We start from the raw sequence: 24,722 nt of genomic DNA on the forward strand, positions 1-24,722 counted from the left end.
TGTGTGCCTGGTTTCATGAGTATTGGCTCTTCAGGGTTACACTATATAGTTCATCCCAGGTTAGGAAAACACATGGAGGATGAATGATGGCAGAAGACTGTATGTAGCTGGACTGAGGCATACATGGAGCTTACAGACATGTAAATAGCACAGGGGGATGCAGGGGCTTTATTCCTGATCAGAAAAATTTATGTCCAAAATTTTGACAGGTCACAGCTGTTAATAAGAGGATCTATCCTACTGTAGTTTAAAGTGGAGAGGGTGGATGGGGAATGAATGGGGAAGGGAAAAGAGTAGAAGATGGGAAACATTCAGTAACATGATGAAGGGAGCATTTGAGCCTAGAGAAGGCTGATACAAGAACCTGAATAGAATTCAGGAGAATGAAATATAATGAGGAGGTTTGAAACTGGGGCAGGGGGAGAAAGGCACAATGTATGCTGTGTGGGTAGGAATGAAATGGGGGAGTAGGAACTGAACAGGATAAAAGGGGAAGAGAAGAATGGTTAGTGGAGAAAATGAACTGGGTAAGAAAGGGAGAGATTTGTAAGGCAATGGGAGGGAGGAGGTTTAATGGAGAAGGTGGAAGAAGGAAGGTAGGCAAAGAAAATAAGTGTAATGAGAATACTGAATTAGAGAGGTGTGGGAGGAGGATACTGAAAGGTGGGAGCAGGGAAAGGAGGAGAAAATGTCCTATTACCTAGGGATAGCAAAGGATTTTAGAGAGACATAGCATTTGTTTTAAAGTTGGGGGGGGAGGAGCCAAGGTTAATTGAAGACAGCTGTGGACATCAAAAACCTGAGAAAAAAGAATAGAGCTATAAAGGGAAAAAAATGTGGGAAAACAAAACGAGAAAGGAAAAAAAGAAACAAAACCCAAGGGTGACAGTGTGTTACTTTGCAGACAGTGTGCCATCAGGAGCTCCTTAGATAGACGTGTTCCTGTGAGCTCCCATACAAGCTTATCTTTACATTCCCCCTCAACCTGTAAAAATTGCCATCTCCACGGAAGTAGGCAGCCAGGGCACAAAATGCCTTTCCCAAAGGAAATGAAATCTCCACAGCTACAGGGTATGCCTGTCTTGACAAGCTAAGGAAAATGCCCTCCACGCTGCCTCTGCCTGTACATTTGCTACATGAATTTAGCGCCAGGGCACACTTTACTTCCAGTTTCTAATGCCTTCCTGCTGTTCAGAGAATACCCTTAGTGTACGTAGGACTGGGTAGCATATATGTTTTTGAGTAATTTGTACAAAGGCCTGACTTTAAAGACTTGAATTTGGTGGTAGGAGCTAATGCAGTCCTCAAGAAGCAGATGTGATCTGTGTATCTTGAGTGGCTGACAGACTGAACCATACAGTACATGGCCCTATAATGCTCAAAATTTGTCCTGTGACAATGCCCAAACTATCATGGGAGGGAGCCTGTTGTCATTTTCTTTTGCTTGTCTTGGCTGCCTGGGGTAGCCATGACAAGTTGTGGCAGGCAGAGCTGAAGGGAAATGCCATTACCTCGAGCTGCCCTGCCAGTAATGGCAAAAACCAGGAGGGTGTATGGGATTTTCCTGCAAATCCATAAGACTTGTTCTTGCAGCAACAGTGATGTGCCTAGAAATGCCACCACTTCTACGTCAGAACTCAATGTATCTTGCGCTCTGAATGAATTAATGAGTATAGCCTGCAGCATATTATTTCTCCCTTGTTCTGGTCTGCCTGCAAAACAGCATATTAAGGAAAGCTGTGATAGCTACCCTAGGCACTCACTTGTGGCTAAGCTCTGTCAGAGAGAGGGAAGTGCCAAATACATGCTCTGGTTTGTAAGAACTGTGAAGGAATTCTTCTAGAGGGGGTTGCAACCATTCAACCCCTCTGCCTACCAGACCTATTATAAATTTCCCATTTATAGTCAAAGATTGAGTCAACAGTGTAAATGGTGGATGGGGTGAGGCCTTGGGGGTCTTCAGCCAGACAGAGACTCTGGCAGACTGAGCTTTTTTTGTAGAGCTTAATACTGGCATGACTATGTTTCTAAGCAAGGCTTCCCTTTCCCAGGCTTAGTTTCAGCCTACCTGATCTCCCACCTTGCCCCTTCTGATCTCCAGTCAGAAGATTTCCTTCTGCAGTTGTCACCGTTAGGAGCAGGTTTTAGTGCATCACTCCTCTGACTTACCCTTTCATTGGGAAATTACTTTTTCCCTTCATCTGGAAAGCTTCCACTCCTGTTTCCTCTGCACTGGGATTCTGCGTTAGTAGTAAGTAACTTCTGGGTGTTCAGCCCTGTTTGAAGTAAAATAAGGTGTTATATTAGAGCTGCATCTAAAATGCAGAATTTCAGTGGTGGGCTGAACATGAGTGGAAATCACTCACAACTTTGGCTAATCTACAGGAAAAATGCCTTTCTGCTTGTGCGAGGTGTGCAGGCTTGTGTGCCTGTCAAACAACTCTTTTTTTAAATTTTTGAAGGGATGGTGGGAAAAACAATAGAGATTTTGAAACAAAAAAAGTGGGAGGGAATAAAGGCTTGGATGGGACTGTGCTGGCCATTGGGTCCTGTCCCTGTGAATGCACGTAACCATATAACAATTGCACAGTCTGGATTTATAGAGAAAAAAAATTCTAAATTTTCTTGTCACAAATTGTAAGGAACTCTTACATTCTTGTAGCAAAATTAAGCCCTTTAGCACAACATTTGAAAAACTCTCCTGTGCCACAAGGAGCCATCAAGAGACATGTCAGACACTGCCAGCCTCCTGGGTCCCTGCAGGAGTGGGAATCTGCAGGTGAAAATACCCAGATGATCTTGGGGAAATGCTCAATGCCATCTGCTATAAGGAAAAGTGGGGGCTTCTGCTGGTCTGAGCTTGTGGGAAAGGCATTCCTGAACTTGGAGTGGTGGTTGCTTCAGTCATGGGTGGATGAGCAAGACACCAGTCAAGGAGCTAAGCTTTGACTGTGTGGTTAACAGCACCAGTGCTCCCCACACAAGGTCTCAAAGAGTGGATTTTCACTGTAAGGAGGACAATCAGTACAGAAATTAAAGGAATGTAAGACAGTTTTTCCAGTCTATGACATCCATTAAATCTATTAAAGTAAGCCAAGAGTTATAAAGAAGGTTAATTTGTTCTCTTACAGAATCTCAAAATAATAGTATAATCTATTGAGACTCCTAGCACTGATCCCTGCTAAACTGCCTCCCACTATTCTGGTGGCGTTAACCACTTTGTGCAAGCATAACAAAGACAGGGAAGGTCAGTCTTTCTCTGCCTGATCCCTGGCTTTCTGCTACTGTAAAGTGAACCTGTATCTTTTAATCTCTAAATAGGTTTTACCTGTCCCCAACTGGTATTAGTGCAGCTGTGTGTAAAACATCTATTGTCTTAATTGTGAGTGCTGCTGGTTTGTGTTGAACCAGCAGTCTTGTTTTGGGAAATTCTCTTGTTTGTTTTGGACATTAAATATTTAAAGCTTCCATTTTGGTGTGTGTTTTTTGGCTAGTGAGAGGAAAAACTGTTTGTATGCTTTTCTTTGTTTCCCCGTAGTGTGCTTGCCCTCCAGCACTGGCTAGGTAAGCAATTTTATAAAAAGGAGGTTTTTTCTTTTGCTCCTGACACAGCTTTTCTTGGTAGCTTTAAGCTACAAGTTTCTCAAGATGAAACCTCCACCTTATGCAGATCTCTCAAGCTTTTTTAAGAAAAAGTCCTCCTCCCACTCCTCAAACTTGCACGTACCACCATTCCTGCTGTGCACCTGCTGCCTGTCACAGAGCTGCATGGAGGCTTGGCTTAGGTTCTCTTCTATTTCCCCTTCCCTGTGGTCTGAGAGAATGCTCTTATGTCATGACTGGGCACTGTCTGTGTATGATGACATCTCTGCTGTGGTAAACTGTGACACATAAATGGTTTCCTGTATTGGAAGTGCCAGATTATCTCCATCTCAATATTTGATTGAGAATTAGGACAAATGGTTGTTTATTTTCACACAGCTGTACTCCTGCAGTATAAAATGGCTTTTAGCCTGAGATTACCACCAAGAAAAAAGATGAGAAAGACCTGAGTGCATGTCTATGTGCATGTGTGAGTTCATCAGCTCTGAAAACAGAGATAGCTACTGTGAAGGCAAAACCAGTGCTGATACCTCAGTGTGTGCCGGGGCAAATACTTACCTGCAGATGCTTTCCTTAGGCAGTATGAATTTTAAATTGCTGCTTGCCTTATTTGTACTGATGAAGCTTAGTTGGCTGTTGGTGAGTGAGACCTGACAAATAGAAACAGCCTGTATTAGTGTTTGTAGAGGGAAGACACTAACAAATTCCAGAAATAAGCATTTTACATTAGTGGGTGGAAAAAAATGATCTGCAAAGTGCAACTGGACACAATGACTAAGACAAAAAGAGATAAACAGTTGCCCCAATCCAGGAGCAAGTAATTTTGGAGCTTACGCCATGTCGAGGTAGCTTTTTGTAAAAGGAAAAAAGAAATGCGTTGAGAGCGGCGTGTGCTCGTGCTCGACTTCCACAGCCAGAGGTAGAAACGCTCCAGGGAGCCTTTCTAACAGCACTGCTCCCCAGATCAAAGGCAGAAAATACCACCTGGCTCCTGAGAGGCAGGTTGCTCTGAAAGACAGGTTGTTCTTTGTGTGCTCTGCAGGCTGAGTCGGGAGGTGCGACGAGCGTGCTGGAGAGTCTGGGTGAATCATGCAAAGGTAATTTCTATACTGCAGGACTGGAAGGGGCAGTGGGGAGGGTCATCAGCAAGAAGGTGTAGGCAAAAGGCAACGGCGTGGTGGAGTAGCATACCTCCCCCAGTCTTTGGTGATGGGCCAAGCAAGACTAAGGCTTTTCCAGCTGGAAGCCTACCTCTGGCATATCTGATCAAGGACAGGTCAGGAGGTTGCCCCAGAAGTGTCCAGAACCAACCGGTGATGAGGCTGGAGGTTTTGCTGCTGAGTCAGTGCCCGAGGCAGCCTGTGCCTGCTGCCAGCCATGCAGAGGCAGCTGTGATTCCCCTGCACTCGCTGACTGACAGCCTTCGCCCTCAGAGCTCCCGAGCATGAGCACTTATGCTTTGCAGAGATACCTTGGGGCTTAGTACAATTGTGAGTTTTGCTTTATTCTCTGTCTAGCTCCCACACACTGTGCTCGGCAAAGAGATCTTCTCTTGACCCTTTTCAGCCCCGTTGGCAAAGACCCCAGCACCAGCTAAATATTTTGAACTTCATGGTTGCTGCTAAAAAAAAGTAAAAGCTTTTAAATTGTGCTTTGCAAACTATGCTGAAGGTTTCATAAAGTGGGTATTTTTAGCATGTCATAAAAATAAGAGTGGGGCTTTATATTTTTATCCCTTCAATCTGCAAAATTAATTGAAAGCATTTTACCTTGCTCTCCTTTGCTTCCCTGACTTTCAGAAACTAGCTAACTCTAGGACCCAGGAGGGAAGGCGTCATCAGATGTTGGCAAACGCTGGCCATGTTGTGTGTCTATTTATAGTAGGCATGTGTCTAACCACCTTGTCGTTCTTTTCCTAGCATCAGCTGGACGAGCTCAGCTATCAATTATCCATGAAGCTAATCATAATACAAGGAAAGCTATGTAAAGCAGGTGCTCAGAGGAGAGACAAAAAGGGGAGGTAGGTGACAGGACAGGGAGAGATGAGGTTTTAGGAACTGAAAAAGATCCTTTTGCTCAGCCTGAAAACCCTTATTATCTGTAATAATTATTAATAACAGGGGTGCCTGCACAAAGTCATTGTGACTGCTTTCAGCTGGTACATCCCTCCCAAATGTTATTTCCCTCATTTATTTTCATTGTGTTGGCAATCAAAGGCAGTGGGGTTTTCTCCCCCCCCCACCCCCTTTGCTTTTAAGAGACCTTAAGCTGGGTGTTTTCCTCCCCCCTCTCTGTTCTGGGTTCTGATACCTGGGTTGGTAATAGCAGGTTCTAGTTTCCCTGTGAAAAACTGAGCCTCTGGTATTTCTCGTGCTTGGAGATTGCAGGTCTATGTCTGTTTCCTCTTTTGTCTCCATTTCAGAGAGGATTTTGCCTGTAAGGACTCTGGCGGGAGAAGGGAGCAAGCAAAGGGGTGTCGTTCCACATTGCCAATGACAAAGCTGATTGTCAGCTATTTATCAGCCTTTTTTCTTTTTTTTTTTTTTTTTTTTTTTTTATGGCTTGTCTCTGCTGCTTGCCTCTCTAAGCGCAGGGGAGCAGGACAGCGTGAACTCTGCTCTTGACAGCAGCTCAGGTTCTGACACCATCTGCCACCTAATCCCCTTCCAAGGAAGGGTCTGACGTCTGTGTGCATGTGTGTGCACATATACTCTCCCCATGTAGCCATACATCATTTCAGCAGACTCACACTGACCAGCTTGCAAGCGCCATTTCTTTTACAAGAATTAGCTTTTGATACTTCTTCTTTTCTTCCTCCTGCTTTAGATTTCCCTGATTGTTTGACATACTGTGGTGGGAGGCAGGGGAGGGGGCTTATGAGTTGAAACTGGAGAAGATTTCCTCAGAAACTGAACACCTCTCTGTTTTCCTGCCTAGCCTGGCTCTCTGAGGTGCTGGACTTTCAGATTTTTTTTGACTTTTCCTGGAAGTTATGAGTGTGGGATGCATGGATTTCTTTTGCAAAAGCAGCATGAAACAGAACAGGTGTAAATTGTCCGTGCCAGGCTCCTTGGATAGCTGGTAAGTGGGCTCTTGCAGGAACTGTTGAATTTTAAGCTTTTCAGTGACATAATGACCAGTCTTGTTTGACTGCCGTCTGCAAGCACTGAATGCGTTTCAAGCTTTCTAGATCTCCCTCCTCTAATAATACATGAAGAATGACAGTTGTCATCTCACTGTATCTGCTGATGTTTTTAGATGCACTGTATTCAACATGTTTCTCTGATTGTACTGGATCGTGTTTGCTCATGGCATTCAGTACTGTGCACACTCAGTGCTGTGGAAAATGGCATGAGAATTGAGAAGGGATGAGAAGAGGGGCCTTGGGAAGGATGGGAGGGATGGAACAGTATGCATTCAGAAATGCCAGTTGTTTTGCTCGTAGTCATCAGTTATGCCATTTTTCTGGGCTATGGTAATGAATGTTTGAGTTAACTTCTGGAAAACAGTAGCTCGCTCTACTGCTGGGTGGCTCTCACACCTGAGCGTTGGTGGTTTCTTCCTCCTGGGTGCCCATGCGTAACCCCTTCCTTCTCCTTTGAAAGGGTCACCATTGCAAAAACTGGGGCTTTTTCCTGGCTGAGGAGGAAGGAATAGTACTCCTTTCAAAAGTTAACACAGTCTTTGGAAAGGCATCCCTACCTCTGCCAAACAAGGGACCAGGAATTCAACTTCCCTGCAAAGCTGAGCAGAGTTCTGCCATGTAATGCAGAGGGTTTGACGCAGGGCTTCCTGACTGACCTGGAAAGACTGCCATCGTCTGCATGCTCAGTTAAAGCTCTCGTTGGTTCCTGTGAAGTTCTGCTTTGCTTTGTGGTTGGACTCTTTCCCCCCCTCCATCTGCCTTTGTAGACCTTCTCCCTCATTTTCCAGGCACACATTGATGGCAGGAAGTTATCTGCCCGTGTGACCTTCACAACAATTTCTGCATCGTACTGAGCGTGGACCAGAGGAATCCTGCTGTTCGGTTGCACTTCATTTCATCAATCATACTTAAAACAAAATAAAAAAAAAATTTCATACTGAATAATGCTCATTAATTAGGAAAGCAAAGGAACTTCATCATGTTAATTGGAGATAGATTTCTATACAAAAAAACTAGTTAATCAGCAATCTTTGCTAAGTGCTTTTTATTCTTCTTATAACAGAAAAATGACTTTTTGACTCTCTGAAATTACTTGTGGAGGTATTCAAAGAGAGGTTTGTATTAATACCATATTGACATGTATTGATGAAACATGAAGACTTCTCTCCCTTTCCCACTGCAGAAAATTGCTTTCATTTGTCACTTCTAAAGGAGACGGGGGAATAATTCCCCACCCTCAGCTAGCAATTTAAGATTGATCTGATGAAGACAGAATATTTCAGACAATCAATTGAAGAACTTATCTTCTAACCCTAGTTTCAGCTCTCGTGTAGGATCACATCCTGTTTGCAGCAAGACACTTACAAGCTTCAGGTTGTTTTTGAAAACAGGTTCTTCAGAACAAAAGAATAGTTGAACTGGCAGAACTGTGTGATGCTGTGGTTTTTAGAGGATGTGGTCCTTCACATTTTGCACTGGTCCGTGTAGGGATAATAGCAGTGTGTACACAGAGGAACTGGACTTCTGAAGTTACATTTTTTTGTTTGAACATTCAGTCATTTTTCAGTGAAATATGTATCTACAAGGTGATAGAAGAAATGGTAATCAGTGTTATGTGTGTGAGAATTGTGCCTCATTTTGAATTCGTAGTATTTAGAAAGGCCTCCCTTTCCTAGTATGTTTGTTTTCAAGTAGAAAATATCTTCTAATGACTACTAATTAATACTGATATATTGGTCATCTAAGATAAAACCAAAACTCCCTTCACTGCCAAAACTTCTCTAGGGAATTATAAAGCACTCCCTTCAGTACTAGAAAGTTTAGTGTGTTGTTGTTTTCCAGTTTTATCTCGCTGCTTCTGTGTCTCTACCCTTCTGTCTCAGCATGGGGACTGTGTCTCATAAGTGTAGACCTTTTTGAACTTTCCCTTGAGGTTTTGACAGACCTACGCAGGGAGCGGTGAGGAATTCCACTGGGCATAGGTATTCCCTTTGTGCCTCTAGCCAAGCAGCAAGGAACCCAGGAGGAAAGCTGGTCCTTATGGGAGGTGCAGACTGATCTTGCAGTTGAAAGCTTGGAAAATTACAAATAAACTCCTGGAAAAGCCTGAATGTTTGAACAAAATCCAGACATATTGGAGTTCAATTTCCAGAAAGATTTCATGCATGTAAGCAGAGCAATGTTGTCTGAATGCATGCTTTCAGAAGGCTCTTTAGTCAGCTTATTGCAGTCAGGCTTATCCAGCACTATTGATAAGCTGAAACCCTCAGAAAAAACAGAAGCCCAAACAGACAGAGAGCTGAGACTCCCTCACCCCTTGCAACATTGGGAGTAACTGTTGGAGAAAAGGGGCAACAGGGGATGCTGAACATGCTCCTGGGTCTGGCAGTTTGGAATAATTCTGGCTGTGTTACCTGTATCACCTGTTTGGATGACTACAGCTTGGTGTGCTATTCTCTGTGGACATAAATGCTTCAGTGCTGCTATTGACTTTATGCACATTCAGAAATTACATTATTTTCACTAATAAAGTTTAAAATTGAGTATATTGCCTTTTTAAAAAGAAAAAAAAAGGCAATAATGTTGGATACCCATGAGACCAATAAGCTAATTTGCTGAGCCTGGGTACATACATTTTTAAAATGGTGTCTCTTTCAAGTCTATTTATTTGCTGAACTTTTTACTTCAAATTAACTCTGAAAATGTAAAAAATTGGAAGTGACATTTTCATTCCCCTTATTTTGGAAACGGCGGATATAGTGTATGTTTGCTTGTTTCCTGATCTGTAAAATGCATATATATGTTAATTATGGTCAACTTTTCGTAAATTGTTTTTAGGCTGAATATTTTTAACAAGCTTAGTCTCCTCTGAACAAAGGTAATATCACAAGTCAAATTATTAACTGCAACTGTACAGGCAATTGGAAGGTGTCCTTTTCCACTTGGTCTGTAACTGAAAGTCTAATTTGCCATAGCTCCTTAAAGGTGATGGTAGTAATTGCTCTACACTGGAAACTTTTGTGTCAGTCCTTGGTTGCCCAAAACCTATATTCATGCTACTGTGTGGGTTTTTTTGTTTTGGTTTTTGTTTGTTTGTTTTGTCTTGCTTTTCTAAATGAAGGGAAGAAGTGATCAGAAATACCAGTGAGGAAACTGGAAGTCTGATGGGAATCTTTAATCTACGAGAAGTATAGCTTAATTCTATTTTCATATTTCAAAATTTTTGGACAGCAGCAATTTGCAGTCAGGTTCAGGATGGCAAGCTCTGATGTGTGTGCATTTGTGGTGATCTCAAGGCAAATTTCAGTCTTCCAGTGTGATTAAATTTAAAATTAAGTTGTTAACCTTATATGGAAATATTTGTTGCAAGCAAACTTGAGATTTTTACATCAGGAACCAAACATCCGTATTACTCTTAATACTCTGGGTTTTGATCTGCATGTGCCTGGTTTATATAAAGCAACCTGAGAACCCGAGGGGTGGCAGATCACCTAGACCGGATGATACTTGTCTCGGGTTACTGCAGGGAATAAAGTGTGAAATAGCAGAGGCACTGATGAGGACATGTGATATATCCTGAAAAATCAGCAGCTGTTCGTGACAATTGACAAAGCACCAGTGTGGGATCTACCACCAAAATGGAGCAGCAAGGTCCCGGAAATCAGGAGACGGGCAAGCTGCCTTGCTGCTGCAGGGGGACTGAATGAGAATCTTGGGATAGCGTAGTGCAGCGTCTGGCTGGGCGTAAGTCTAGGGTCAAATTACCATTTCATTTGAAAGGAGGAATCTTACACCTGTTAGACTTTGTAAGAATGAAGTTGCACAGATGTGTGATCACACATGAACGCAGAATAAGGACTGTGTAGTGTAGTAGACTTGAGTTACTAAGTTCTTCAGAAGACTTTTTCTTTGAGTAAGTTACGTATCAGGGCTTGGAATATGTATCACAAAATACTAACAATAACAATTAGAAAGTGAGTATAATTTCTGCCAGCTGTCATCTCTGTCCTGCAAATGAAATGTTCATTTTCAATAGTAGGTTCTTAAATTCCCCTTTGTTTTGGTCTGAAGCAGTACATACGATTTTATCTTGCCCTGGAGATCAATGAACGTAGCTTATCAGGGTAGTGCTTATTTTTTGATTTCTGGGAGATCTGTGTGCAGTGGGCTGCTTCATCAAATGTTCCTAACACTTGAATAGTCTCAAAAACCCCCAATGCAACCAAATCCTCAAAGATGAGCACAGTCAGGACATGTTCTCTTAAAACTCCGTAAGTATTTGTGCCCATGCAGAATGCTGCAAGCACACAAAAGCATGCGTACGCAGAGTGCTGTGGCTTTGTTTAAAGGAGTCTGGGAGCAGCTGCATAGTTTGCAACTCTTGGATGCCACTGCAGCCCCCTGCTTTCAACACTGATGTTCAATGGCAGTCCAGCTGAACAAGGGAGATGGAGAACTCCATGGGCTTTAGACCATGAGCACCCCTTTCCTTTAGGGGGTTGATTCCTTTGCATGATGGTATCAATATACAGAGATAAAGCTGATTGTAGAGATTTCCATTTGCCAGTCTGCGTGTTCTTTGGTGAAGCAGAGCATTTCATAGGCCTGTCAGCAGGGCAGTTTTCATTTGCAGTAAATTCATATTTGAAAAAAGGGAGAGGAGAAAGTATTTCATAGAAACTGTAAAGGACGACAAAAATTTCCAAGTAGATTTCAGAGCACCAGGGACTATGTATCATGGTGACGTTCTCTAAATGTCAAGTAATGCGTGCTGGCAAAAATGGTCTAAATTCACATACAGTGATGTGCTCTGAAGCTGTGGAGTTCTCCAAGGAATAAAAGTCACTGTGGATATTTCAGTGAGGATATCTAAACAGAGTGTTATTGCAGTTGAAAAAAAAAAGGGGGGGGGGCGGGGAGGGGGGAGAGGGGAGAAGAGGAGGAGATTTCTGAGGAACACAGAGGAGATAAACTAGAAATTTTGTTTAAGTGGGTATCCGCATTCATCCATGTCTTCTGTCATTTCTCAGGGATCAATCTCTCCTGTAATAATCTTATTCTACTTTAAAATAGTCGATGAAAGAGTGTACTTCCACTGTAATTAATCAAAAGCAGCACCAAGGTAGGAAACCTTTGCCTAACTCCTACTCTTGCCTCCCCTGCACAGATCTTGAATGAAATTTGCCAGGTGTTTCCATATTTACTGAAATTCCCTTAACTCAAGGTTTTGCCTCGGCTTCAGGGTGGAAAATGTTGGTCTAATCATTCTGAATTGTGAATGAATCACTGGAGTCCTTTGGCTGGAGAGGAACTCCTACGAGGAGCACAGCGTTCTACTGCCAAAGGTCTTTATTTGTTATCTTGATTTAAAGAAAGCATCTGAAATGCTTTATTTTGTCACTTCTCTGCTTTCTTTTCTCGTGAATATGTATGCAATTGTGAGGAACTGAGAGCAGCTCATGCGGCCCTGTGTTTGAGTGGGAAAATGCTATTTTAAATCACGTTTGAAAAGATTATTTTAAAACTGAAAATTGTGCCCTTAGCAAAAGCATTGGAGGTGTGGGGGCATGGAGAAAGTATAGGGATTGGTATATTTAACCCATTACTGAGTTCTAAGTTGGGATATATGCCCCTTCATGGGAGAGAAATAGCCAGGCATCTGGATATTTTGGAAAGACTGTGATACAGGGGCAGAGCAGACGATGCACGACTCAGTTTCTCCCTGTGAGTGTAAGGTCTGAGATTTTGCTTGCAACAGGAATGTGTCTTGCATTGCTGTATTCAGCAGGTGGACACAAAATGAGTGTGGCTAGTACAAATTAGTACTAAAAGCACTCAGCAGTTCCTCATGGCAAAAATCTCTGCCCAAAGGGAAAACTGTTAAGTAGGTGCAGCGTCCCCCTCACCTCCCTGGAGGTCAGCCTGGGAACTAACTCCCATGGGCTGGCTGAGCTGGCGTGAGTTGAGGCAGGAGGTGAGCAATGTGAGGAGCTGTGGAAGCTCTTGTTATTCAAATGGATGGGTTTGATGTCCCACTAGCAATATTGGCAATTCACCGGATTTGTCTCAGGAAGGCTGTTGGGCCTAGGCATGTAACTGCAGCCCCCGGGGTTTCTCTTCTCTTGACAGACAAGCAGGCCATATCAGTGTAGTATTTATGTGCTGCCTGACATATTTCAGTTCACTTTCCTATACGCTCCTGTGTACATTTCCAGGTGGAGCTCATCTGCTTCAAAACAAAGTAGACAGATGACCTTTCTGCATAGCTGCTTTACCTAATATGAACTACGGTCTCTGCGTGACGTTTTAGGTGAGAAAATTAGCATATAAAATTGTTAGCGTAGTGGTGTTATTTAAGAGTTTGGTTTTTTTTCTCTCCTTGGGTCTTCATATAAATCACCCTGTGCCAGCAGACCTTGCGTCGGGATGTGACTTCCATGAAAGATGTGCCTAAAATTAGTTAGAGAACAAAATTGATTCTTTGCTTTTTACTGCTTAGAAGCTTATCAACGTTAGGGGTCAGTTCATGTTTTGGTGAACTTGTAAATATGTGGTTATTTCCTGTATAATGCAGAAAGGGTATTACCTGAAAAAAGTGGGACCTTGAGCAGTTTAGGATTACATTCTATGGGAAAACACAAAACTGCTGTCATTATACAGTCAATAAACCCTTGAATTGATCTATACTGACATTTTTGAGTTGCATCCTCTTCTGCCATTCCATATGTGGGAAGGAAATGGTTTTCTGAAAATGTTTCTGCTCATATCAATGTCAGTGTTCCTAAACACAAAACAAATCCAAATGTTCTGGGCTTCAGTTATAGCCCAGCACTTCTTGGTCCTGGTCAATACGAGGCTCAGTTCTCTTATAAATTATTTGGTATGCATTTGGACCTCTCTGTTTTACCTCAGCCCTGCAAAGGGGTAGCGTTCAAACATGGTTAACCGTGGTACTTTCTGTTCCACGAGGTGTACCCAGGTTATAGCTGTTTCATTTAGCACAGTGGTCTTTTTTGTTGCAGTCATGTCCTATTTACAATTTCCAGGAAAAGTCTCATGTCTGTGCTGCTTGCACTAGAAAAACTGTGCTAGCAACAATTTTTGCCTTTCATCCATAGCAGAGGGACCTCTTTCCTCGTTTTATAACAGTTTTGCATTGCTGTTTAAATATATTTCTATGGAAAACAAATTTCAGTCTGTATTGTCCTTTCTATGTTCAAAATCATTGACACAGAAGAACTGTAGTTGTACTCTTCCTCTCAGATCAGGGATTCTGACGCTTTTGAGAGGAGAAGGTAAGAAAGGCTTCAGAAGTGCACTTTAAATTCACATGCATCTCTAAATTAAATAGATTTACAATGCTTCTCTTAAAACAATGCAGAACTGAAGTCTACAGGGCTTGAAATTGGAAGAAGTCTGAGACAACAAATGGAGCTATTGGGCTGTATAGAAAATGATTGTCTGCACAGCCCAGTGAACTGAGGGGAATTGCAGGAATAAAAAAATATATGCAGCTGAGTTCCCAGACTTTTTTCTTCATTGTGAGTGCTTCTCAAGAAGCACTTACTAGTGGGCTAAAATAATTTAAGTCTCTTTGGTGGATCTTCCTTAGCAACTCAGTTTCATGCTGTAGAGGCTGTGAGCACCTTTACTTCTTTTCTCATTTGTGCAGCTGTTCCCAGTTTCCTGCAGGCACCTGGGACATGCTGGCCTTGCTAGTGAAGTGGTGCAGGGCATTTACTGTGTCAGAGTTAACTGGCAGCTGAAAGGCAGCATAAGTGTCTGAGCAGTCTGGTGGAAGCAGTTATTGAGGCACACTTTGATTGCATTTAATTGAAAAATATTTAAATCTATTTAAGCTAAATATACCCAGAGAAAACTTTGAGCAATGCCTGCTACCTCGGTGTTTTATACAGGCATGTCATTCCCTCACATCTCAACCTCTAGAAAAGCTCCAGGAATTATCAAAACTACTGCCCTTTTACAGCTACCTTCTTTGGACCACCAATAACTAACCCGTGAGCAAGAGATGTCGTATGTTACAGCTTTAGGGGTGAGTGGCTAGTGCTTTATTTTCCATACATGTGAGCTTTGAGATAACTGTGAATCCTCTAGGGATTTGGATTTACTATTGATATGCAGACAAATCCCTAAGCCTGACTGTAAAACTGCTCAAGGCTGGAGATGGGCTGAAGTGGCAGTATTTAGTCACACTACTTCTGGTTCCTCTGCCAAAGCTGTTTGTTTATTTTATGATCTGATTGACATAATGTATCTGCATTTGTGTTTGGTTTTTTTTTTTTTTTTTTTCTGAACAGCATTCTTCTTAGTCTAGAAGAAACTAAATTGCATTGGTCTTTGGGTGAAGATTCTTGGTCTAATAACTGATTAAAGAGTAAGACCAGAGGCAAGTGATCAGTTTTTGGTCTAGGGGGATGTTATCAGGGATTCACAGGGAGCTAGAATGGTTGTTGCTAAATGCGCTGTTGGAAATTGTTTGGAAATAAGAAATAAACTATGAGGTGATGAAACTTGTCTCTAGGCTATTTAAAATAAGAATTAATTGCAGAGTTGCAAAAGGATCACTTGTAGTGAATGAAAGGACTCTAAAATGGGGGTTGCAATTCTGTGTTGATAGGGCTGCTTTTCTCCATCTGCATTACTTTGCAGTTAACTCAGGCAAGGATGGACTGTGCATTAGTTATTACCTGTTTGGAGAGAGATTTAGTAGTCACTGTAGATAATTCTATGAATATTTCTGCTTACTGCTCAGAGAAGCAAATAGAGCAATAATAATTTGATCAGTGAAACTGAACAGTTTATGGATGAGAAAAGACTCGACAGGAGAAGTTTTACCAGCTTGAATGGCATGAGGAGCAAGCAGAAGGCAGGTAGGGAACGCTAATTTATGCTTTCTGATGATGTAAGAGCCAGAGAGTATCAAATAAGCTTGTGAAACAGGTTTAAAAGAATGGGAATTATTTTTGCTCATAATTCAATATTATGTGGTGGATCTTATTGCCACACAATGTCATAGAGACAAACATACCTGTTTTAAAAGACCTAATAAATGAACACTGTAAAAATCCATTGGTGAGCATGAAGTAGGAGGATTTGATGCAGCCCATCTCAAGGAGACCAAAGCTGTTGTTTGCTAAAGGCAAGATGGAGATGTGGAAGGCAATATACCTTTGTGCTTGCCATGTTCTTGTGCTCTCTCTATAAGCATCCATTACCAATTGGCTGTGGGCAAAAGCTGCTGGCTTAGGTAAACATTTGGTCTGTCTCAGTAACGTTGTTCTTTCAGTCTTAGGGTCTGTCTACAGTAGACAGAGGTGAGATGATTGTACCCTTTGCCCTGAGCTAGTACAGGCTGTGAGCTTGAGCCTGAAAACCAGCTCACCGTGTTGACATGATACTGAGACTGATCCGAAAAACCCTGCTAGCAGGATTCCTGGATCCTGCTGGCTCAGCGCACCGAGTGGGCTGACATCTATCCACACGGGCTGGTACAGACACGGAGGTGCTTGCTGTCACAGAGGCATCAGGACTGTGTGTGAATTTTGAGCTGAGATGGAGACTACCCTTGCCACACTCTCCTAGCATTTCCCTACTAGCCAACTTGGTTGATGTGTTACTTGGAAAAACCTAATTCCTTTCCTCTCCATAAAATATTACGTAGGGAGCCCATATTTCTTCATGTGGGGCCAGTTATCTAAAAATGTCTATGCGCTACAAAACTCTGCATCAAAAGACGTGAATCTGCTTCTGCCTCAAGCTTTTGTTCTGGAGCCTATTTTTTTTATGGATTGTTCCTGCTATGTTTCAGTGTACCAATCTGTGCTGAAAGCTGAAATTTTAGCTGTGCTTGTGTGTGGTTTAATGGTCTAAAACCAATTAGGAACTGCAGAGAAAGTTCACTAAGCTTGAAATAATCCATATTACCCACATGCTTCTAGTTTTGCTGTTGAAGGCATGTAGCCCATGCTCAGAAAATCCCTCAAACTTAGAATCATAGAATCATTTAGGTTGGAAAAGACCTTCAAGATCATCAAGTCCAACCATGAACCATGCCCACTAAACCATGTCCTGAAATTCTGACAGGCTAACTAAGCTGTGGTCTACAGCCATAGGTTTCGTCTCTGTAATAGGATGAACTAATTGCATTAATAGTATGAGCCACCACAATGCCATGAAATGTTTTGTTAATACAATAGGTGCTGACTTATGTAGTCACATGTCGGCACAGGGATAGTAATTACATTATCACAAAACCATTCTTTAAGGGAGGTCTATAATAGCTGTTCTACTATTCACAATACCCAGTGCACATGACAAAAGATGGAAAAATCACGTTAGGAACTTTCATGCGGGAAAAATCACAACTAACTGTCAAGTAACTAAACTACCTCCCTCTGAGGTAGTGATGTATATATGTAGACTCTCTTTACAATGAATGAAGCCTGGCTCATCTCATCCTAAACTAGACACATAAACAGGTCAGAGGTCTACAAAGGGAGCCATGGAAGTATTCCAGGTGAAAGTATTTGCTACATGGGCATCTGAGGGCACATTACAGCAATACCAGTGCCTGTGTGTCTGTTTGCTGTGACGAACATGAAAGCTAAGCACAATACAGTTACTAACACCACCATAACACAGATGAGAAATGAAAGATTCAGATTTGTATTGGAAATTTATCTAAAGGATGCTGCTGCCTACATAATGGGAGGGAATGTTGTGCCTTTATCCAAACCTGCTTCTGAGGAGGGCAGGTTCTCAGCTGTTCTAAGCTCAGATAGTACCATTTGATTTCAATGGAGCAAGAATACATCGCTTAGGGGTCTGGATTACCGTTTGGTTTGCAAAGGTCTCAGAGCTACCATTTCTGAGGTTTCTTCCTCTCTTCCCTACTTCTTCTGTGCTATGTTTTTCATTATTCAAATCATTGCTTTAAAAAGCAAATAACAGTATTGCCTGAAAATCTACTAAATATCTGCATCTATGCCAAAAATTATTTCTAGAGTGACTGCCTTTTTCAGAAGCTGCTTCTTGCGGCTTCTTCTATTGGATATTTAAAATTATATGTACTGGGATATGGGCAATAAATGACTTTCCATAACAGCAACTTCTCATCAGGAGATGATAATTCTATTACCCCTTATCTTTTCTCTTGACATGCAGTTGCTTTCCCGACCTACAAACTTCATAAAGATCAGTCTGAAAGAAGGAATTTTGCTGATGTGCCAGGCAGAGAAATGGTTGCATGTCAGATATCTGTTGTGCTTGCAAAGGAAGAGAACCAGGAATGGAAGCTGTTTTTTTCCCCCACTTTGCTGATGATCTAGACTTCATTGAAGAGCTGTACAGAATGATGCAGGCCACTGCACACTTATGTTGCTCTGTTGTGCCATTGAAGTTTATACCAGCTCAAAACCTGATTTGTGAGGAGTTCAGCAGTTGCTTTTTGGTCAAAATTGTAGTGAAGGTTTTTTGCATGGCAGTATCATTGACTTCAGTGAGCTCAGTTTATATCCACTTGCCCTTCAGCATGTGGCATCCTAGAGATCTATGCCAAAAAGAGATTCTCTACAGAAGCTGGCACATAGTTTCCAGGAAAAACAATACAAAGTACTTTCCAGTTCCTGTACGTGTGTATACAGTGCCCTCCACCAGTCCTCTGAGGTTTGGCTGTTACATTAAGGAAGGGTAATGTGGTTTAAAAAAAGAAGACATTGGCTTGTAAACCTCATCCCTTTGCTACAGTTTCCAGTTCAGAAGTATTTTTGGTTTTTTCCTTCCTTTTTAAAAAAAAATTTTTTGAGCCTCTTTACTGGCTGGTTGTAGCTGGGGTTGAAGGAGAAGTCAAGGTGGTCCCCTCAGTCCTATGACAAGATGTATACAGCTCCCATAAGGAAAACAAAAGTTTTGAGAGGGTCAAGGGATTTTTAAGGTACCTTAGTCTGTCTACCTCTGATCTCTCTCAAGGATCTCATTGTCTTGCAAACTAGAAAGAAAAAAATGTTTTGCTTTGCCCATGCAAAGCAATTCGTGGGGAGGGGAAAAACCTAAACACCCTCTCCCCCAGCCTATTCCAAAACTAAAAAATAAAACAAAACACCACCAAAAAAACCCCCAAATGTAGGGAAAACAGATCTTACAAGAAGAAATGTGGGAGAGAGAAGGAAACAAGATATCTGAAGAACAGAATGCATTCTTAGCTGCGTATAAAGTATGGTAACTAAGGTGCATGGGATCAGATTATGTTGTCTCCGATTCATTGTTCACTTCAAGGACGTCTTCTGCACCCTTGTGCTGGTCTTTTGAGGGTTATCGTTGGCGATGGAAAACAACATTTCCTGGCACTGGGATGTTGGGGGAAGACTGCTGTCCCCACTCCCCATGGGGTCCAGGGCTGACCTTTCTCACTTGAAACAAGTTGTTTCTCCCCCTCTGCGCAGAACAGGATTGTTGGGCTTGGAATGTCCCCCTCTTAGCTTGGTGACTCCTGCTCAATACAGGCCTTTAAAGGTGTGAGTAACGTGTGGTATGGAAATAGGAACATTGGGTCTGTGGAGGCTGGTGCTACATGAGCTGTCTCTGTCCTGTTCCGAGAGCAGCTGAGGAATGGTGTGGGTGGCACCTGCTTAGTATAACAGGTCTTGACACGTTTGTGGATGCAACTACCAGCCAAAGGAGCATCCAGTGTCCTTTGCCTGCTCTTGTGTATCTCATACATCTGCTTGGCACCTCTCACCTCTCTGCTGTCACAGCAAGGGCTTGGAGAATGAGTGGCTTGTTGCTTTAGCTGGCTGGAGAGATATTTTCCTCCCAGCTATCTCAGCCTGGAAAAAGAAAAGCTGTAGGTCTTGTTAAATATCACTTTCATCTGAGATATAGGAAAATAAAGTTTTGGGGGAGTTTAGTTCTTTTCTTCACAATGGGGGTGCCAGTTGAGTGGGATTTGTTAGTCATTAGTGTAATACAAGTAATAAAGATATTCTGATTTGCCTAAAATGAACAACCTGGAAAAATCACATGAAAGATTGATTACATGGGGTTCCCTCTTTTCTGTTTAAAGTCTGTAAGTTCACACAAGGACCTGCCCTTCTAGCTACTCATTTTCAGAACCCTTCTGAGGTGTACCCAGTGCATAAAGCAGCCTCCCAGCACATTATGTATCATAAGGTAGTGCGTCAAACTGAGAGAAAATATCTACTTTGACAGAAAGTTCTGCACTTAAAAAAAGAAACATACCTCCTTGCTTCAAATCTTTTTGATTAGGTATTTAAAAAAAAAAAAAAAACCTCCCAGAAAAGCAATTTATTACTAACTCTGTACCAGCAAAAGTAGAAAATGTAATCATTGTTTTGAATTTGAAAGGTCAGGGAGGGATGAAAGGTGGCACAAGCGGTGTGGTTTGTTAGTGATGGCTACAAGTGATAGGCATGTAGTTCAGTTCCCCTTTTTCCAGCACTGTACTTCAGCTACCCATTTTCCCTGCTTTGACTCTTGTCCCACATGATAATTAGGTAAAGAGAACAAAAGCTATGCTTACTGACTTTTCTATAAGTAATGCAGGACAAGTAGGCCTTCAGAGGGGATTTAAAAGGGAAGAAGATAATGATTTCAACTGGTGCAGGAAGTAAACTAAGAGGATACAGAGTCTAATCTCTCTGGTGGATAACAAGGAGAGTAAAGTAATGAAAATAAGGGGAATATTTAAGTTGCTCATGTTTTTGGAGGGAGCACTGGTAAAGAGGCCTATAAGGAAACTAAATCATTCTTTATAAAGCACTTTTCATATGGAAGAACACATCACATACAAGAAAGACTCTACTGTCAATAATGCATTTAATTTCAATTTAAATCAACTTGACAGGCCAGATATTCCATATGTGTCTCTATTAAAGATGAGAAACCATTCTTGGCGGGGGGGGGGGGGGGGGGGGGAGCATTTCATAACAGTTACGTGATATTTGTATTTGGTACTCTTTTGTGTGTGAAAAATTCATTAGAGCTCAAAGTGCCTAAGCGGAAAATCAAGAATTTCTTTTTATCCCAGGTCTCTTCAGTGAGCATATCCTCTCTCTTCTCCTACAGAACCTGTATGGAATTAACTTTGTTTGTCTGAAACAGCCCAAGGGGACCAGCTGGGACTCCAACAGATCTTACATGTCAAAGTAGCTCTTATATTTTCTCTCTCATTCACATTACCATTGCAAATACTCATGTTCTTTGCTCTTCTGCTTCTCTAAATGCAGTAGGAGATGCTTTATATTAGAGAGGTTTTGAGGTTTTTTATTTTTTTTCTGGAAGCTCCAAAGAAAAGAGGAAGTAGAGATGATTAAGGAGACAAACTGTTTGGCAAAGTAAGGTCATGCTGAGAGGGGAGGTTGTAGCACTAAATTCTGAGACAAATTTAAACTCACAATATTAATCCGGACACTAATATTTCTCCTGACATGACTTTTGTTAGTGTAGCTTTAGCTGATCAGGGTCAGGCTTAAATGAAACACTTTAAATCCAGTTCCAGGGCTTCACACAGGTGAATCTCAGAACACCTTCCCTCCACCCCTCCCTTCTTCCCGGGCTCAACTTCACTCCCGGCTTCTCTACCAACCCCCCCAGCGGCACAGGGGGATGGGGAATGGTAGTTACGGTCAGTTCATCACACATTGTCTCTGCTGCTCCTTCCTCCTCAGGGGCAGGACTCATCACACTCTTCCCTGCTCCAACGTGGGGTCCCACCCACGGGAGACAGTCCTCCACAAACTTCTCCAACGTGGGCCCTTCCCACGGGCTGCAGTTCTTCACGAACTGCTCCAGCATGGGTCCTTTCCACGGCGTGCAGTCCTTCAGGAGCACACTGCTCCAGCGTGGGTCCCCCACGGGGTCACAAGTCCTGCCAGAAAACCTGCTCCAGCGTGGGCTCCTCTCTCCACAGGTCCTGCCAGGAGCCTGCTCCAGCACAGGGTTCCCACAGGGTCACAGCCTCCCTCGGGAAACCCACCTGCTCCGGCGTGGGGTCCTCCCCGGGCTGCAGGTGGAGATCTGCTCCACCGTGGACCTCCCTGGGCTGCAGGGGGACAGCCTGCCTCACCATGGTCTTCACCACGGGCTGCAGGGGAATCTCTGCTCCGGCGCCTGGAGCATCTCCTCCCCCTCCTTCTGCACTGACCTTGGTGTCCGCAGAGTTGTTTCTCTTACATGTTCTCACTCCTCTCTCCGGCTGCCGAAATCTGCCTGTCCCAACTTTTTTTTCTTCTTAAAAATGTTATCACAGAGGCGTTACCACTATCACTGATTGGCTCGGCCTTGGCCAGCGGTGGGTCCGTCTTAGAGCCGGCTGGTATTGGCTCTCTCTCGAACACAGGGGAAGCTTCCAGCAGCTTCTTACAGAAGCCACCCCTGTAACCCCCCCCCGCTACCAAAACCTTGCCAACAAAACCAATACAGTTCTCCTGTGACTTTTAGATGAATGGAGCTTTTTGGGGTGGACACAGGTAACAGCTTAATACCCCCCCCCCCCAAAAAAAAAAAAACCAAAAAAACCCCTAGGTGACTTAAGAGGTCTCACTTTCTTTGTTAAAATCTGGTCTCCCCAGCACTATCTTGGCATGGGTGAGGAGCTGGCATCTCCCTAGCATACTCTGCAGCAGTTTGTGGAGGTGCTGGGAGGTGTTAGGAGCTGTCCTGACTTGTCCCCAGAGTGGGATCTTCAGGACATGGTCATATAGTGGCTGTGAGGTCAGACTGCTGTCTGGTCGCTGTCAGGCTCGAGCCCGTGGTACAGCCTGTCCTCGTCTCCCACCCCGCCTGTCCCTGTTGACTCCCTTTCTGTTGACCTGTGCAGTCTTTGACTCTTGCCTCTGCCCTCAATCTGAAGATCTAACTCTAGGCTGGACTGCCAAAACGTGGTGATTACACTAAATTCCTAAGGCTTTATTTGGTTTTTCAAGTCATCAGGCATTTTTAAAAAACTGTACTGTACACCTCTTTCAAAAATAGTGCCTTTTATTTTAAAATAAACCAAATTGTTCACCAGCACTCTACTCTAGTAGAACCACATTTTCCTCACTGAAACCAATGGGTAGTAGATTTAGTATTGCTGGAAAGTATTTTGTAACATTGACTGCCAGATTCACTTGTATATTGAGTTCAACTGTTAGCATGAATTGCTACTGGTAGGCAGCGGTTGTATAAATAAATGTAACTGAGGCCACTAGCCCAAAAGCGGTTAACCGCAGCAGGTTGAATTAATGCTGGAGGAAAGGAAATCTCAGCAATGAGGACATACATTGACTAGCAGATGGAACTGGGATGGGAATTTTCTAGTTGTGCTGGGATTTTTCTACCTGTAACAGAACTGTCCCAAAGAATCAGATCCACTGTTGTTGCTGTTTTGTGTTTCCTCTGAAGCAGTCTAAATGGACCAGCAATGGAGGCACATTGGCTGGGTCTCCCCAGAAAACTGCTGCATCAGAATTGATGCCCCAGTGTGAATTGAGCAAAGGAAAAAATACATTTTTGTTAAGATAATCTCAGACAAAATTGACTTGCCGCACAGAGACACTCTTATTCTTGCTGAACATATTTTGTCATTCCTTAGTCTGTTGCTCATTGTAGTTCTTATTATAGTATGGAAGGTTGATTAGCTTTGGCAACAAGGCTGCAAACTCTTAGTTTCATACTGCATACTATGAGATATGGAAAAACTAGTTGGGAATGTTCTGAGCAAAATATGTGTAATTAATTGATTTAGAACAGACTGTGATCTATTAAAATGGACTTTTGGCTGGGCTGTTGCACATATTGCTCTGTGTACATGTTAAGGTAATAAAAATATTGTCATAAAGTGCATGTTGGAAGGAGGCAATGGATCCATGGTACCCCTAAAGCCCTAGAGGTGCATCTATTTTGGTGATCTGGTTTGACCTGCTGAATTTTGCAGGGTGGTTTTGGCAGCATTATGGGTGGATAGAAGACAGGCTTTAAAGCCCAGGGAGGAGGGAGAACAGACAGACACCCATATTATCTAGACAATAAAACACATCCACCTACAACAATGTAAAGAGATTGTGCTAGCAAGACATTTTGTGTTGTGTGTCATTTTCCTTCCCATCTCCCAGTACTTTTTGCTCTGCTTTGTTCCTAGAACTGATCTTAAATGATGCTCTGTTTTGATGTGGTCCACAGCTCAGTTTCCCCAGAAGAGGGACTGCTAGCTAATCCCAGTTGAAACAGCAAGGTAGGGGTGGTTGAGTGATGTGCTGTACCCCAAGACTTGGTTTGAGGATGGGGTGTTATTGAAAGAGATGGGGATGAGACGCTACCTGAGGAAGACTGGTCAGGGAGACGAGAAGCCGGGAGTGGGAGGAGAAATTCAGCTGTTCCTAGGATGTGCTGGTGTTCCATTTCTTGATATCTGTTTTCTGTTCCCCCTGTTCCTCCACATGCATTCAGTGCACAGGCAGAGGAGGTAAAAATTACAAAACTTGCTATGCAATAAATTCATTGTTCACTTGTTATTAAATAACACTTAATGTCAAATGACTGGAAGAATTGCAAGCTTTTCTATAGGTAATCCAAATGTAAAATGTGACCTTCCTCCTTTCTGGCTTCTGGAAGCGAATACAGTACAGTCAGCCCCTGGAGTCCTCGAGTCACTGTGTTGGCTTTGAGGTAGAATAATTTAAACCAAAAGCATATCTCTGCAAGAGGAGGAAAAAACACATATCAACAGCCTCTGTTGTTCAAGTGGCAAGTGGCAAACCCAGACTATCAGAATCCAGTTATTCATTATCAAGTTTTATTGGCAGGCAGGAGTTATGGGAGGAAGGTGGAGAACTTGCCTGAACTGGAGTGTGGTCTGTGAGCTGGGTTAGGTGACTGCAGCCAATTTAAGTCCCTTAAAAGGAGACACTGTTGAGATTTTTCCTTTTTTCTTCCTCCACCCCCTCACTGATGCAGC

General features: G+C 42.7%; 1 protein-coding gene across 11 annotated transcripts in view; it reads left to right on the forward strand.

Moving 5' to 3' along the window:
* The window catches only part of DGKI (diacylglycerol kinase iota), a 226,258-nt gene that overhangs the window by 35,064 nt on the left and 166,472 nt on the right, over positions 1-24,722 (forward strand). Inside the window, exon 1 of one of the 11 annotated variants that reach the window (XM_030040171.2) lies at positions 5,930-6,684. The exons of 9 other annotated variants lie outside the window; for them this stretch is intronic. In XM_030040171.2, the coding sequence (XP_029896031.1) occupies positions 6,596-6,684 (89 nt within the window). In that variant the 5' untranslated portion in view covers positions 5,930-6,595. Of the gene's footprint in view, positions 1-5,929; positions 6,685-24,722 lie in introns of those variants that run through there. One more of the 11 variants, XM_041129491.1, reaches the window with a different exon arrangement.

The sequence above is a fragment of the Aquila chrysaetos genome, chromosome 17 (assembly GCF_900496995.4).
Source record: "Aquila chrysaetos chrysaetos chromosome 17, bAquChr1.4, whole genome shotgun sequence".
Taxonomy (NCBI): Eukaryota; Metazoa; Chordata; class Aves; order Accipitriformes; family Accipitridae; genus Aquila; species Aquila chrysaetos.